Below are 16,818 nucleotides of genomic sequence, written 5' to 3'. Positions count from 1 at the left end.
CTGCAAATGCAATGTGACACCTGCAGACCATTCCATCTAAGTCTGCATTCCAAATGGCGCTCCTTCCCTTCCGAGCTCTACCATGCAACGAATCGGTAGTTCTCTCCCACATATGGGGTATCAGCGTACTCAGGACAAATTGGACAACAACTTTTGGGGTCCAATTTCTTCTGCTACCCTTGGGAAAATACAAAACTGGGGGCTAAAAAATAATTTTTGTGGAAAAAATGATTTTTTATTTTCACGGCTCTGCATTATAAACTGTAGTGAAACACTTGGGGGTTCAAAGTTCTCACAACACATCTAGATAAGTTCCTTAGGGGGTTTACTTTCCAAAATTGTGTCACTTTTGGGGGATTTTAATGTTTAGGCACATCAGGGGCTCTGCAAACGCAACATGACATCCGATCTCAATTCCATCCAATTCTGAGTTGAAAAAGTAAAACTGTGCTCCTTCCCTTCCGAGCTCTGCCGTACGCCCAAACAGTGGTTTATCCCGACATATGGGTTATCAGCGTACTTAGGACAAATTGCACAACAACTTTTGGGGTCCAATTTCTTCTCTTACCCTTGGAAAAATAAAAAAATGGGGGCAAAAAGATCATTTTTGTGAAAAAATATGATTTTGTATTTTTATGGCTCTGCATTATAAACTTCTGTGAAGCACTTGGTGGGTCAAAGTGCTCACCACACATCTAGATAAGTTCCTTAGGGGGTCTACTTTCCAAAATGCTGTCATTGTTGGGGGTTTTAATGTTTAGGCACATCAGGGGCTCTCTAAACGCAACATGGCGTCCCATCTCAGTTCCAGTCAAATTTGCTTTGAAAAGTCAAACAGCGCTCCTTCCCTTCCGAGCTCTGCCATGTGCCCAAACAGTGGTTTACCCCCACATATGGGGTATCGGTGTACTCAGGTCAAATTGTACAACCATTTTTGGGGTCCAATTTCTCCTGTTACCCTTGGTAAAATAAAACAAATTGGAGCCGAAGTAAATTTTGTGTGAAAAAAAGTTAAATGTTCATTTTTATTTAAACATTCCAAAAATTTCTGTGAAACACCTGAAGGGTTAATAAACTTCTTGAATGTGGTTTTGAAAAAGCACCTTGAGGGGTGCACTTTTTAGAATGGTGTCACATTTGGTTATTTTCTATCATATAGACCCCTCAAAATGACTTCAAATGAGATGTGGTCCCTAAAAAAAAATGGTGTTGTAAAAATTAGAAATTGCTGGTAAAGTTTTAACCCTTATAACTCCCTAACAAAATAAATGTTGGTTCCAAAATTGTGCTGATGTAATGTAGACATGTGTGAAATGTTACTTATTAAGTATTTTGTGTGACATATCTCTGTGATTTAAGGGCATAAAAATTCAAAGTTGGAAAATTGCAAAATTTTCAAAATTTTTGGCAAATTTCCATTTTTTCACAAATAAACGCAAGTCTTATCGAAGAAATTTTACCACCATCATGACGTACAATATGTCTCAAGAAAACTATGTCAGAATCATCAGGATCCGTTGAAGCGTTCCAGAGTTATAACCTCATAAAGAGACAGTGGTCAGAATTGTAAAAATTGGCCCGTTCATTAATGTGCAAACCACCCTTGGGGCTTAAGGGGTTAATAGTACATTTTCAAATATGAATTTTCAAATAAAAGTGATATATTTTTAACATTTGAAGCATATGTCTTCTAACATAAGACTATTTCTCTTAGGCATTGTGTGAATATTATAATGCAGAAGTGATATGCATAAAATGGTAATTGTGCGTGTGTTAAGTAATGTAATGGGGCTAAAACAACATTTTTGTGGTAAAAATATAGTTATTTTTTCTTCATGCCCAATAGTGAAAGGTTATGTAACACATCCGTGGTGTCAATATGCTCACTGACCGAAATCAGCGAAGGGTCTAATACAATAATTACCAAATTGCTGAATGGCAACTAGATCCTAACTAAAGATCCTTCGACAATAAAATATAACTTTTAATGATTATTCTAATAATAATGAAAAAATTGTGCTCATTAATAATACCTCCTCAAGCAATGTGATTGTAAACTGCTAGGGGCTATAACTACAGTGGTAGATCTTGGGAAGTATTTCCCTGTTAGTGTGTAGCTCTATTAATGATAGATGGTCTCATATGAGGGTAGGTATTGTTCAGTTCTTCCATTTATGCGAGTTATAGTAATTCATTTCGCTGGCTATTAGCCTTTGTGGGCACATATTTTTAGTACTTCCTCGTGTGAAACCTATTATTAACTTTCAGGACAGCAATTATTATATTTTAGCCTTGGTGGCCACGGACCACTCTTACGGAGTTTTGCAATAGTGTGGACTATCTGATCTAAAAATAACTTCCTGTCCCCCTAGCATGTTGCTGGCTTCTTTTGCAGCCTCATTCCCTGAAGAAGCCAGCAATAGCAAAACATGTCAGGGGGACAGCAAGTTGTTTTTAGATCAGATAGTCCACACCATTGCAAAACGCCATAAGAGTGGTCCGCAGCCACCAGGGCTAAAATATAATAATAATTGCTGTCCTGAAAGCTAATGATAGGCTGTCACATCATACTCACCTCCTCACGGCGCGGTCTCTGCACATCCCTGCTTCTCAGATGGTTTCCGGAGCCTGCAGCTGTTCCTGTGTTCAGCTGTCACGTGCTACCACTCATTAAAGTAATGAATATGGACGCGACTCCACTCCCATAGGCATGAAGTGCATATTCATTACTTTAATGAGCGGTACCATGTGACCGCTGAACACAGAAACAAGCTGCTGGCCCTCGCCGGAGACCATTAGAGCAGCACGGAAGTACAGAGAATACACCGGTGTACAGAGGCATGCGAGAAAGAAGATGGAACACAATTTAAAATGTTTCAGTAGTATTTTGTGGTTGTAAAAGAAAAGTTGAAACAAAAATGTGAAAAATATTTTCGATTTTTCTTTACATTTTTCCTCTTTATCAGCCAAAAAAGGGAATATAAAATTGACAAAAATGTAGCCCCCTGTGACGCAAAAAGAGAGATAAAAATTATTTTGAATATCCGAACGAGAAAAAATTATTTATAACTATGAAATAGTGTTTTTTTCAGATGTAGTGTTCAAAATTTTTCCTCTTAATATATTGTTGCATGGTATAAAAATGTTGCATTTGGCTTTGTCTTGAATAATATATCGGTGACATAATCCTTACTATAGAGCTTTACAACACCTAAGCAATGCTTTTTTTTTTTTTAAATAAAATTCATATAGTTTTTTAAGTAAAATCAGTATTGCAGTGGCTTACAGATGTGTCTTTTTTTGTTTCTTTTTACAGCCCTCAACACTAAGTACGTCTTCTTCATGGCCTCTCGAAATTGTTTATGTTTATGCTGTTGTGCTAGCGGATATTTGCTTGCATGGAACTACATCTGAGATACAAAAACATGCATTTATTGGATTTCAGAGTGAAAACACATGGAATGTGGAAATTACCGAAGCCTGTTTAAATGGTTTATTGCATTTTAATCCTCCAAATAAACCAGATTCCAGTAAGTAAATTTCAGTTCTTTAGGTCCAATTAGTAAGGACCTTTATTTTTTAACAAACGGCCCGATTTATCAAGACTGGTGTTGTTCATGCTTGTCTTTATGAGGTTATGTGCTGAAGTCAGAGGCTCCTGATTCATGAATTAGGGCTTATTCCCACTTGCAATGAAATCGGACGAATGCAGTCCGATAAAAATTGGATTGAATTAGTACCAATGTTATTCTATGATTGTGTGTTCATCTGCTTTTTTTTTCCAGCTCGGATTGGATCACGATTCGACTGGAAAAAATTTGCAGCATGCTGTGATTGTAGTCAGAAATCATATTGCATCCCGCAATAGAAGTCAATGGGTGCGAGAAAAAAAATCACACAGCACTCAGTCCATGCAAGTGCTGTCCGAATTTTACACACGGATAGCATTTGAAAAGCTGGCAATTCATATGCCGGGTACAGTAAAATCACGCTGACAGGGTAGAATAGATAGAATAGATATATACACATAAAATACATACAGCTCTGGCAAAAATTAAGAGACCACCACATCAAATTCCTGTCATGGGCAGCCCAATCTCCAGACCTGAACCCCATTGAAAACCTCTGAAATGTAATCAAGAGGATGATGGATTGTCACAAGCCATCAAACAAAGAAGAACTGCTTAATTGAAAAAGAAGTATGAAAGACTCGTGGAAAGCATGCCAAGATGCATGAAAGCTGTGATTAAAAATCATGGTTATTCCACAAAATATTGATTTCTGAACTCTTCCTGAGTCAAAACAGTATTGTTGTTTCTAAATTATTATGAACATAGTAACATAGTTTTTAAGGTTGAAGGAAAACTTTAAGTCCATCTCGTTAAACCCATAGCCTAACCTAACATGCTCTAACATGTTGATCCAGAGGAAGGCAAAAAAAACCCATGTGGCAAATAGTAAGCTCCACTTTGGGGAAAAAAATTCCTTCACGACTCCACATACGGCAATCAGGCTAGTTCCCTGGATTAACGCCCTATCAAGGAATCTAGTATACATACCCTGTAACATTATACTTTTCCAGAAAGGTATCCAGTCCCCTCCTAAATTTAATTAATGAATCCCTCATTACAACATCATACGGCAGAGAGTTCCATAGTCTTACTGCTCTTACAGTAAAGAACCCGTGTCTGTTATTATGCTTAAACCTTCTTTCCTCCAGACGTAGAGGATGCCCCCTTGTCCCTGTCTCAGGTCTATGATTAAAAAGATCATCAGCAAGGTCTTTATACTGTCCCCTCATATATTTATACATTAAAATAAGATCACCCCTTAGTCTTCCTTTTTCCAAACTAAATAGCCCCAAGTGTAATAACCTATCTTGGTATTGCAGACCCCCCAGTCCTCTAATAACCTTGGTTGCTCTTCTCTGCACCCGCTCTAGTCAGCTATGTCTTTCTTATACACCGGAGACCAGAACTGTGCACAGTATTCTAAGTGTGGTCGAACTAGTGACTTGTATAAAGGTAAAATTATGTTCTCCTCATGAGCATCTATGCCTCTTTTAATGCATCCCATTATTTTATTTGCCTTTGCAGCAGCTGCCGGACACTGGCCCCTGAATATGAGTTTGTCATCCACTCATACACCCAGGTCTTTTTCATTGACGGTTTTGCCCAGAGTTTTAGAATTAAGCACATAGTTATTCATCTTAATACTTCTACCCAAGTGCATGACCTTACATTTATCCCCATTAAAGCTCATTTGCCATTTATCAGCCCAAGCTTCTAGTTTACATAAATCATCCTGTAATATAAAATTGTCCTCCTCTGTATTGATTACCCTGCAGAGTCTAGTGTCATCTGGAAATATTAAAATTCTGCTCTGAATGCCCCCTACAAGGTCATTAATAAATATGTTAAAAAGAAGAGGGCCCAATACTGACCCCTGTGGTACCCCACTGCTAACCGCTACCCAGTCCGAGTGTGCTCCATTAATAACCACCCTTTGTTTCCTATCCCTGAGCCTGCTCTTAACCCACTTACACATATTTTCCCCTATCCCCATTATTCTCATTTTATGTATCAACCTTTTGTGTGGCACCGTATCAAAAGCTTTTGAAAAGTCCATATACACTACGTCCACTGGGTTCCCTTGGTCCAGTCCGGAACGTACCTCTTCATAGAAGCTGATCAAATTAGTCTGACATGAACGGTCCCTAGTAAACCCGTGCTGATACTGGGTCATGAGGTTATTCCTCTTCAGATACTCCAGTATAGCATCCCTTAGAATGCCCTCCAGGATTTTACCCACAGTAGAGGTTAAGCTTACTGGCCTATAATTACCGAGTTCAGTTTTTGTCCCCTTTTTGAATATTGGCACCACATTTGCTATACGCCAGTCCTGTGGTACAGACCCTGTTATTTTGGACTCTTTAAAGATGAAAAATAATGGTCTATCAATGACTGTACTTAGTTCCTGCAGTACTTGAGGGTGGATCCCATCCGGGCCCGGAGATTTGTCAATTTTAGTGATTTTTAGACGCCGCCGTACTTCCTGCTGGGTTAAGCAGGTGACATTTAATGGGGAATTTTTATCACTAGTTATTTTGTCTGCCATGGGATTTTGTTGTGTAAATACTGATGAAAAAAAGTCATTTAGCATATTGGCTTTTTCCTCATCCTCATCCACCATTTCACCCAGACTATTTTTAAGGGGGCCAACACTATCATTTTTTAGTTTCTTACTATTTACGTAGTTAAAGAATATTTGGGGATTATTTTTACTCTCTCTGGCAATTAATCTCTCTGTCTCAATCTTTGCTGCCTTGATTTGCTTTTTATTTAATTTAATTTAATTTATTTAATTTTTTGTATTTATTTAATGCCTCGTCACTACCTATTTCCTTTAATTCTCTAAATGATTTCTTTTTGTCACTTATTGCGCTCTTACAGCTCTATTTAGCCATATTGGTTTCCTCCTATTTCTAGTATGTTTATTCCCATACGGTATATACTGTGCACAGGTCCTATCCAGGATGCTAATAAACTTCTCCCATTTTCCTTGTGTATTTTTATGTCTCAGGATATCGTCCCAGTTAATTGCACCAAGATCATCTCTCATCCGTTGGAAATTTGCCCTCCTGAAGTTTAGTTTCCTTGTAACCCCTCTACTACACATCTTATTAAAGGATACATGAAAACTTATTATTTTGTGATCACTATTCCCCAAGTGACCCCCAACCCTTATATTTGATATACGGTCTGGCCTGTTGGTTAATATTACGTCTAGCAGTGCCTTCCTTCTTGTTGGGTCCTGAACCAGTTGTAAAAGGTAATTGTCTCTCATAGTTGTCAAAAACCGATTACCTTTGCTGGAACTGCAGGTTTCTCTTCCCCAATCTATTTCAGGGTAGTTGAAGTCCCTTGCTTCCATTATTTTTGGAGATTTATAACAAACCCCTATCAGTAATTTATTATTTTCCCCCCTCCCCTTATCTCCACCCACAGGGACTCTACATTTTCATTAGATTCACCTATATTATCATGCCGGATGGGTTTTAAGGACGATTTTACCTATAGACACACCCCTCCCCCTCACCTATCCATTCGGTCAATTCTGAACAGGTTATAGCCCTGCAAGTTAACAGCCCAGTCATGGCTCTCATCCGACCATGTTTCAGATATCCCCACCATGTCATAATTATGCTCCAACAACATTAGTTCTAATTCATCCATTTTGTTGGCGAGGCTTCTGGCATTAGTATACATGCACTTGATGTTCCTCTCTGTACCTCTATTCTTTCTTAAATTATTAACTGTTCTAACACCACCCCCCTTGCCACCACCACCCCCATCTTCCTTATTTGTGCCCAGGTCTCTATCTGCACTATCTTTCCCTCGTATAAATTGAATACCCTCCCCCCAATCCCTAGTTTAAACAATCCTCCAACCTTCTAACCATTTTCTCCCCCAACACAGCTGCACCCTCCCCATTGAGGTGCAGCCCGTAGCCAAGTAGAGCCTGTAGCCAACTGAGAAGTCGGCCCAGTTCTGCAGGAACCCAAACCCCTCTTTCCTACACCAATTGTTGAGCCACTTATTAACCTCCCTAATCTCCCGTTGCCTCTGTGGCGTGACACGTGGTACAGGCAGTATTTCAGAAAATACCACTTTGGAGGTCCTTGCTTTCAGCTTGCAGCCTAATTCCCTGAAATCATCTTTAAGGACCTTCCACCTACCTCTAACTTTGTCATTTGTGCCAATGTGCACCATGACCACTGAGTCCTAACCAGCCCCTCCCAGTAATCTGTCCACCCGATCAGCGATGTGTCGGACTCGAGCGCCAGATAGGCAGCACACCGTTTGAGTCCCCCACTACCAGCACCTGTTTGGCCTGCCCTGCTCTCCTATTTCCCTCCTCACTGTAGCAGTCACTCCTCCGGTTTTCAGAGGACATGCCTGGCTGCAGCAGTGCTACCCCTGTACTGGCACCCCCCTCATCTGCCAACTTAGCAAACTTATTGGGTGTGCCAGATCAGGACTAGCCTCCCTGGCACTCTTCCCTCTATCCGGCCTTCTAACTGTCACCCAGCTTGCTACTCCACTGTCCTGCGGCTCCATCCTACCATCCCCCCCTTCATCTATCCCATTGAGCGTCAGCTCAGTGAGCAGCAGACTCCTTTCCATATTTTCAAGGGATCTCAGTGTTGCCAGCTGCACATTTAGATCCAGAATCTGGGCTTCCAAATGCACAACATGCTCACATCTCACACATCAGTATGCACCCTCGATCGGCTGATCAAGGACTGCATACATGTGGCAAGATGTGCACTAGATGGCATTAACAATGGTTGAGCACATTTCCTAATGGGGATTGCACCACACAGAAACGTTAAATAAAAAAACAAAAAACAAAAACAAATGCAAAGTATAAAGATACAGACAGCAATTCAGTAATTCCTCCCTTGGAAAGTCCCAGAATCCAATGTCACTGAATCACAAGTCACACTTACCACAGTTCACACTTACACTCAGGTCACACTCAGCTCGTTCACACTTGCTAAGCTGAAGATTTAAAGATTTTTTTTTTCTTTTTCTTTTTCACCTCAGCAGCAATCCACCTTGCTGTTCAATGCACTTCCAAAAAAACTTATTTTCTTTGCATTATTTGAGGTCTGAAAGCAATGGGTTTTTTTTAAATTTAGACCATTTCTCCTTTTAAAAAAAAAAAATATATATATATATTGCTTGGAAATTCAGAGACATGTTGTCAGAAGTTTGTAGAATAAATGAACAATTTACATTACACTCAAAAATATACCTATAAAGACAAAAATCAGACAAATAGAACATTTTGCAGTGGTCTCTAAATTTATGCCAGAGCTATATATATACAGTGCCTTGCGAAAGTATTCGGCCCCCTGGAACTTTTCAACCTTTTCCCACATATCATGCTTCAAACATAAAAATACCAAATGTAAATTTTTGGTGAAGACTCAACAGCAAGTGGAACACAATTGTGAAGTTAAACGAAATGTATTGGTTATTTTAAATTTTTGTGGAAATTCAAAAACTGAAAAGTGTAGCATGCAATATTATTCGGTCCCTTTACTTTCAGTACAGCAAACTCACTCTAGAAGTTCATTGTGGATCTCTGAATGATCCAATGTTGTCCTAAATGCCTAATGATGATAAATATAATCCACCTGTGTGTGATCAAGTCTCCATATAAATGCACCTGCTCTATGATAGTCTCAGGGTTCTGTTTGAAGCACAGAGAGCATCAAGAAGACCAAGGAACACAACAGGCAGGTCCATGATACTGTTGTAGAGAAGTTTAAAGATGGATTTGGATACAAAATGATTTCCAAAACTTTAAACATCCCAAGGAGCACTGTGCAAGTGATCATATTGAAATGGAAGGAGTATCATACCACTGCAAATCTACCAAGACCCGGCCGCCCCTCTAAACTTTCATCTTAAACAAGGAGAAGACTGATCAGAGATGCAGCCAAGAGGCCAATGATCACTCTGGATGAACTGCAGAGATCTACAGCTGAGGTGGGACAGTCTGTCCATAGGACAACAATCAGTTATACACTGCACAAATATGGCCTTTATGGAAGAGTGGCAAGAATAAAGCCATTTCTCAAAGATATCCATAAAAAGTGTCATTTAAAGTTTGCAACAAGCCACCTGGGAGACACACCAAACATGTGGAAGAAGGTGCTCTGGTCAGATGAAACCAAAATCAAACTTTTTGGCAACAATACCAAACGATATGTTTGGCGCAAAGGCAACACAGCTCATCACCCTGAACATACATCCCCATTGTCAAATGTGGTGGCAGCATCATGGTTTGGGCCTGCTTTTCTTCAGCAGGGATAGGGAAGATGGCTGAAATTGATGGGAAGATGGATGGAGCCAAATACAGGACCATTCTTGAAGAAAACCTGTTGGAGTCTGCAAAAGACCTGAGACTGGGACGGAGATTTGTCTTCCAACAAGACAATGATCCCAAGCGTAAAGCAAAATCTACAATGGAATGGTTCACAAATAAACGTATCCAGGTGTTAGAATAGCCAAGTCAAAGTCCAGACCTCAATCTGTTCGAGAATCTGTGGAAAGAGCTGAAAACTGCTGTTCACAAACTATCTTCATCAAAATTAGGGGGTCGGCTTATACTTGGGTCGGCTTATATTCGAGTATATATGCTATGTATTTATATTACATAGATTAATAGGTAGAAGAAAAGCCGGCAATTCAGCAGCTGCGGTAGTTTAAAATGACTGCAGGAGCCAACAGAATAGAAGAGTTGGATTACATACAGTAAATACAAATAGAATAGGTAGATATATAGATGTCTGTGACAAATACAATTAGTACAGCATGTGTGCAGCTTACTGTACATGTATTTAATTAATAAAATATGTTTTAGAAAAATATGGCTTCTGCGCAATTTTTGTAACCAGCAGAGGGAAAGCCAACGGCTGGAGGCCGATGTTTATAGCCTGTGAAAGGGGTAATTACTTTAACATATATCACTAATTTAATTATCAATAATTTAATAAAACTGTTTTTGGATTCAGTAGAAGCAAAAGGTTTTCTGTAGTATGCTCACGTAAGAATACCAAGACATTATGGGTTTCACAAGTATCAAATTTTAGTAATAAAGCCGCACCCTATAATGGCAACGTCTCTATGGACAGCAGAGTGCACGTCCTCACCAGGGGATCCATCCCAGTAGATAAATTCAAAAGCGCATGAAGAGAAGGACAGCACCACAGCAATTGTGAAAAAACAGCTCCCGTATTTATTCTGCCATCTGCAACGTTTTGGTCCGTGGACCTTTTTCAAGCATAGTGAAAAGACAATACAACCACCACTATATACCCTAAGGCCAAACCCATTAATTAACTAGCAACCAATGGTGTGGCTCTATACACCTGAAAAAAATTACATCATAGTGCAACATACATATACACATATAAAAACAGTCCTACATTGCCAGCCCCCTGTATATACTAACCGCTAACATAGTCCAACTACCTCTGATCGCTCGCCGCTATTACATCATACTCATAAATCCCTAATAAGTCCCCAAAGTCCACAATGTAAACAAATATCGCTCGCACCAATCCGGGTACTGCATCCACGATCGTCATGGCATTGTGGGCGTGTTCAAAACAGGAGCATTCCAATCAGCTCCTAAATCTCAAATCATGTGGTCGCCCTATGCCCAGAATGCAGCGCTCCTCACCGCGCTAGTTCATAGGCTGCTGGTCCACATGTCAGTAATAAACAAACACCGCCCACTCTTGTCCAATGGTGCGCATTGTATTGCGCATGTCCGTGACATCATCCCTGTCCATAGCTCATATGCGCATGTCGCAGTCCCGGACTCCAGCACAATCAGCACACTGAGTCCATTTAGTCGACAACTGCGCATGACAGAGGAATTCTCCATAGATCTCTTCATGTCAGATGGCTCCAGTGAGCGGTCCCATAGCGCTATAATGACGGAATCCAACATAGTCAGCACACTGAGTCTATGTAATTGGCAACTGCGCCTGACAAAATAATGCTCCATAAACTTCTTCATGATAGATGGCTCAAGTGAGCGGTCACATAGCGCTACAATCAGCGCACAAAAGTACATCCAGGCTCATAGGTAAGTATAGTATTTTTTCACTCCAGGACCATAGTATACAACAGTATACAGTATAACATTTCTCCACTGGACACCTTATATATTTATCCTCAATATCGACTATTCCTATATTATGTAATCCATCATTTTAAATATTTACATCTTTTCTCATATGGGCCTGTAATGAGAGACAACATATACAGAAAAAAACAACCATCATGATATCCTAAACTCAGTACGTGTAAAACTCCTTGCAAAGACATACATATATCACAAACACCTTTGGAACTCCATAGATATATATTTTTTTATCCTGGAAAAAATACATCCAAGCAGAAAAAGGGGACAAAAAATCACAATTTATCAGAAAAACGGATTAAGGTAGGTATCAGGCGAACAGCAACATTATATTCAGATCAAATTGATCAAGAGGCTACATATGTATATATAGGACAGAGCTAAAAGGCAACCATTAATGAGACCACCCCTAACAAAAAACAATATAAACAGTATATAATAGAATTAAAAACAATAATACACCGATGAGGTACCACAAAGGCCCAAAAGGACCCTACAGGAGACAACTTTGTTGATAATCAATATTTAAGCCTTTTGGAGAAAGAGTATCAAGCTCATAGATCCATTTCAATTCTTTTCTCTTCAGAAGAGAAACCCGATCGCCACCCCGTCTTGGCATAGGTACATCATCTATGACTCGGTATCTTAGCTGATTAACCGAATGTCCTAACTCATGGAAGTGCCTAGGTACTGGAAGGTCAATCAAATTTGTTCTAATAGTTCTTTTACGCTTTGAAATTCTCGCTTTGACCTCCATTGTGGTCTCCCCTACATAGTAGAGACCACACGGGCAGCTAAGGATGTAGACCACAAAACTACTTCTGCATGTATACCGTTTCCATATCATATACTTTTTTCCAGTGTGGGGATGATAAAAACATGCCCCTTTCACTAAGTTATTGCAGCTTGCACATCCGAGACAGGGAAAATTACCCAGGCTCGGACGGCTTAAAGTAGTCTGTGGATCCCTCCTTGAGCTGCCCACATCAGACACCACCAGCTCGTCCTTCAAATTTCTATTTCTCCTATACGAGAATAGTGGGGGCGATTGAAACTCACTCACATTGTCATGTCCCCTACCCAGAAGTGGCCAGTGCCTTCGAATCAAATCTGAGATCTGGCCACTCAGACCATTAAATGCTGTCACAAATGGTATCCTCTTATTAGATTCTATGGCAACCTTGGGAGTAAGGAGCTCATCTCTGCCCCCTGACGAAGCCGATGCGAAACGCGCGTTGGGGCCTCGGCGGTGACCCCTGTGTTCCCTTATGGGAAAGAGCTATTTAACCGGGCTGAGTAGGATATTCGCCGAATATGGTGATCGGTATCCCACTGTGGAAAGTATATGGATAGACTCTTAGTGATCCGGTTTTTGTAGCGCCCTTTGATTTAATATGCACTTCTTGTGCTTTGAGAAGGTGAATTAACAGGGACTCACAGGGGCTGCCGCCCTGCAGTGACTCTTTCAGTGTTTTCCTTTGGTTCCTTTCTGTGTATATTATGTTTGTAATAACTATGTCTTAAATGATATGTCATGTGACGGTTTTTGACCAATAAAGATATGTATTTATACTTTTTCTAAATGGGACTTATACTCCGTATTTTTTTCTTCGGTGTTCTCTATATGTTAGTGGTTAGTATATACAGGGGGCTGGCAATGTGGGACTGTTTTTATATTTGTATATGTATGTTGCACTATGATGTAATTTTTTTCAGGTGTATGGTGCCACACCATTGGTTGTTTGTTAATTAATGGGTTTGGCCTAAGGGTATATAATGGTGGTTGTATTGTCTTTTCACTATGCTTGAAAAAGGTCCACGGACCGAAACGTTGCAGATGGCAGAATAAATACGGGAGCTGTTTTTTCACAATTGCTGTGATTATGGGTTTCACGTCCTGCTGTACCTGTGTTTTTTTTCACTAAAAATGGTGCAAAAACTTTTTGCTGCTTTTTTTTTTACACTTATTGCTTTCTATGGATGAAAAAATGCTGCGAACATGCTGAAAGAATTGACAGTTTCAAAAACACAGCAGTTTTCCAATTCACTCAGGAAAATAAAATCAAGCTTGTGCATGAGATTCCTGAAATCTTTTACTAGCACTGTAGAAAGAAGCTATTAATTTGCATCAAAAAAGCAGGAAAAACACAACATACAGTAGCTGTTTAGCGCAGAGCTGTACTGAAGGAATAGAGATCTCAACGTCACCCAACTAGGCTGATACAAGCTGCATCATTTTACCATGACTCATTTTCAGTAGTAAAATAAAATTCCACCTTTGTCACATGTTTTTGCTATGCTGGTTGATGCATTTTATGTTAAGAACTCTTTTGTTTGCTGCAGATCTGCCAGCTGTCTGAATGCTGAGCTTTGTACCACGCTGTGGATACCATTATCAGGAGTGCCCCACCGCTTGGCAAGCAGAAAACAGGAAGGCTAGGGAGTAGTGCAGACCACTGATTGGCAGCTTTGTGCCCATATATAGACTATGCAGAAAGCTGCCAATCAGTGGTGGGGCGGGGTTATACAGAGCTCATGAATGTGGAGGACTACATGGCATCTGGGTTACTAGTCCTATAATGATGATTTCCTGTCGATAAAACAATAATTTTATAAAAACTCCTCTAAGCAGATCAGTAAGTGACAAATTGCTAGATTCACGGTCTGTCTGTATATTATGCTGCTCTCAGATTAAGCTTCAAAAACCTGGTGACAAATTCCCTTTAAATTGTGGAGACATGCTCTTTAAGCCTATGTTAATTGTTGGTGTGCTTGTCTTGGATGCCTTTGAGTAGCTACAGGATTTTATTTTTGTATCCATGCCTCTGTTCTTACCATGCATCATCCATGCCATGTTTTCTGCCCACTGAATGTTTATTTGGAAACCACGAGAAACCTACTGGGAGTTTTTGAGACCCTTCAGCGTGTCCCTGGGAGATTTGCTAACTGTTTCGGTAGACTATGATGTTTTCCCTTTTTCTATAAGCCTTCTAGACATTTTGGAATAGTTTGTAGTGAGCCTTTAAGCTATTTCCATTATACAACAAGATACAAAATTAATAGAACCGGAACTATTTGCATGAACAAATAATGATCATAGAGTTAAAGCAATTAAATAGAACAAATAAGGAGGATATTGGGACAATAAATCCTACATTTTTTTTGCAATATTAAAATGAAATGTATTGTTCTGTTAGGAGATGAATAGAATATATTAAATTCTATGCATCATTTCACACTACTTAAATATAGAACTCTTTTGTTGTGTTATATAGGATATGTTTGTTATCATCACAATACTTTACATCAAAACTCTTTACTTAAAAAGGCAGGAGAATAAAAACAAAAATCTAGAATATATTAATATACTACACGTTTTCACCGGCAGAACCTCAAAAGGTTAAAATTAGGAAAATAGGAAAGAAACTAGAAAATCCTTCAATAGGAAACAGCTAAATAGGAAACGGCTAAATATGTGTCAGTACACTTGCAATAAATGATTAAATGTATTCCAATCTTGCTACAAATGTTAAAAACATAAGGTCATTGGTTAACATTTTTATATTAAAAAGTGCAAAAGCCATCCAACCACGTCAAGTATTACCTTTTATATGGATGGTTTTGATTACTTGTTTTTCACCTCTATACATTCTAAATCAGGCCTCATCTGAATTGGGGAAGTGGAAGGAAACCAAGCATAACTCACGATTAAAACCTTGTTTGAGAAAGATGGGTCATAAGGGTGGTCAATAGAGATGAGCGTATAAGGAAAAATTTCCTGGGAAATTCGATTCACAGAGAGGTTATTCTCCGCAAATTTGATTCTTCTTATTATGTTCTGGGGTTTCTTTAGACGCCAGAGCATAATTAATGTAATATTTAAAAAAAAAAAATCATTATACTTACCTTACCGCACTCCTCTCCGGCCCCTCCGTTACTCACCACCACCCATCCATTAATTGCCACATCTTCTGATCATCCCTGGTGGTCAGTAGTTGCAGGGCCAGAGAGGTGAATATAAGTATTTAAAAAAAATGTTTCAACCTTTTAATAATTCAGTAAAATGGTGGCAGCTGCCATATTTTTAATCCATGCAGAAGCGAATTACATAAAAATCCGCAGTTTGGCCAATGCGGATTTTTGTAAAATTCAAATAGATCATTCGATATTGCATTCTTGATGTTGCAAATTTTACCAATTACCTAAATTTGGTTACCTGCTGCTTTTCATTGTGTTTTTGAGACCTGTTTTTTTACACACGTTTTTATTGCAGTTTTTGTCTGTAATTGATACCTTATGTTTTAAATAAAATTGGTTTGGTTTGCATACTTCCTTTTACTAAACTTTCATAAAGCTTTACTGATAAAGTCATGTGTGGATTACAGGTGTTTTTATTACTTCTACTGAGAAAATGCACTAAAAATGCATATGCGTATTTTATCTACAGTTTTTTAATTTTCAGCTTATGGGCTTGTTTTTTTGTGCGGTAAGTAGAGATTTTTATTGATGCCATTTAGAACTAGATACAACATTTTGATCGCTCCTTATTTCATTATTTTAAGGACTTGTTTTGAAAAACTCAATTGCTAGTGTTTTTATTTTCTATACTTACTTTAACAATTTTGTTAATTATTTTCTGGGCCAATGCAAAAGTTTGGGCACTCTGCATGGTTAGTACCTAAAAACACCCTTAAGTATTTGAAAATGCAAGTGCGCACAACTCAATTTTAACGATATTTAAATTACCAAACAAAAGAAAAACAAAATGATTGTAAGTGCCATAAAATAAATTTTTTGTTAGATATATATCTTTAAAATAGCATAAAATTAAAATGAAGTACAAGAGGCTGCAATGCTCAAAAAACAGGATCTCCTACTCAATACTACCCTGCAATAGAACTGCATATGTGTCTATACATTTGCACATATATAGGACAAAGTAGTCTTGCTAAAGGTACCTTCACACTAAACAACGCTGCAGCGATCCAGACAACGATCCGGATCGCTGCAGCGTCGCTGTTTGGTCTCTGGAGAGCTCTCACGGGGCTAAAGAGGACAGGTGTGCTAGTATAGCTAGTCAGCAAACCAATG

At 39.0% G+C, this 16,818-nt stretch overlaps 1 protein-coding gene across 1 annotated transcript in view; it reads left to right on the top strand.

Annotated features, from left to right (window-relative positions):
• TMEM232 (transmembrane protein 232) overlaps positions 1 to 16,818 on the top strand; it is a 494,818-nt gene that overhangs the window by 164,560 nt on the left and 313,440 nt on the right. Inside the window, exon 9 of the mRNA XM_069752641.1 lies at positions 3,317 to 3,530. Within this exon, the coding sequence (XP_069608742.1) occupies positions 3,317 to 3,530 (214 nt within the window). The remainder of the gene's footprint in view (positions 1 to 3,316; positions 3,531 to 16,818) is intronic.

The sequence above is a fragment of the Ranitomeya imitator genome, chromosome 1, assembly GCF_032444005.1.
Source record: "Ranitomeya imitator isolate aRanImi1 chromosome 1, aRanImi1.pri, whole genome shotgun sequence".
NCBI classification, from domain to species: domain Eukaryota; kingdom Metazoa; phylum Chordata; class Amphibia; order Anura; family Dendrobatidae; genus Ranitomeya; species Ranitomeya imitator.
Note: the sequence above shows the minus strand (reverse complement) of the source record. Positions and strands in the feature narration are given on the sequence as shown.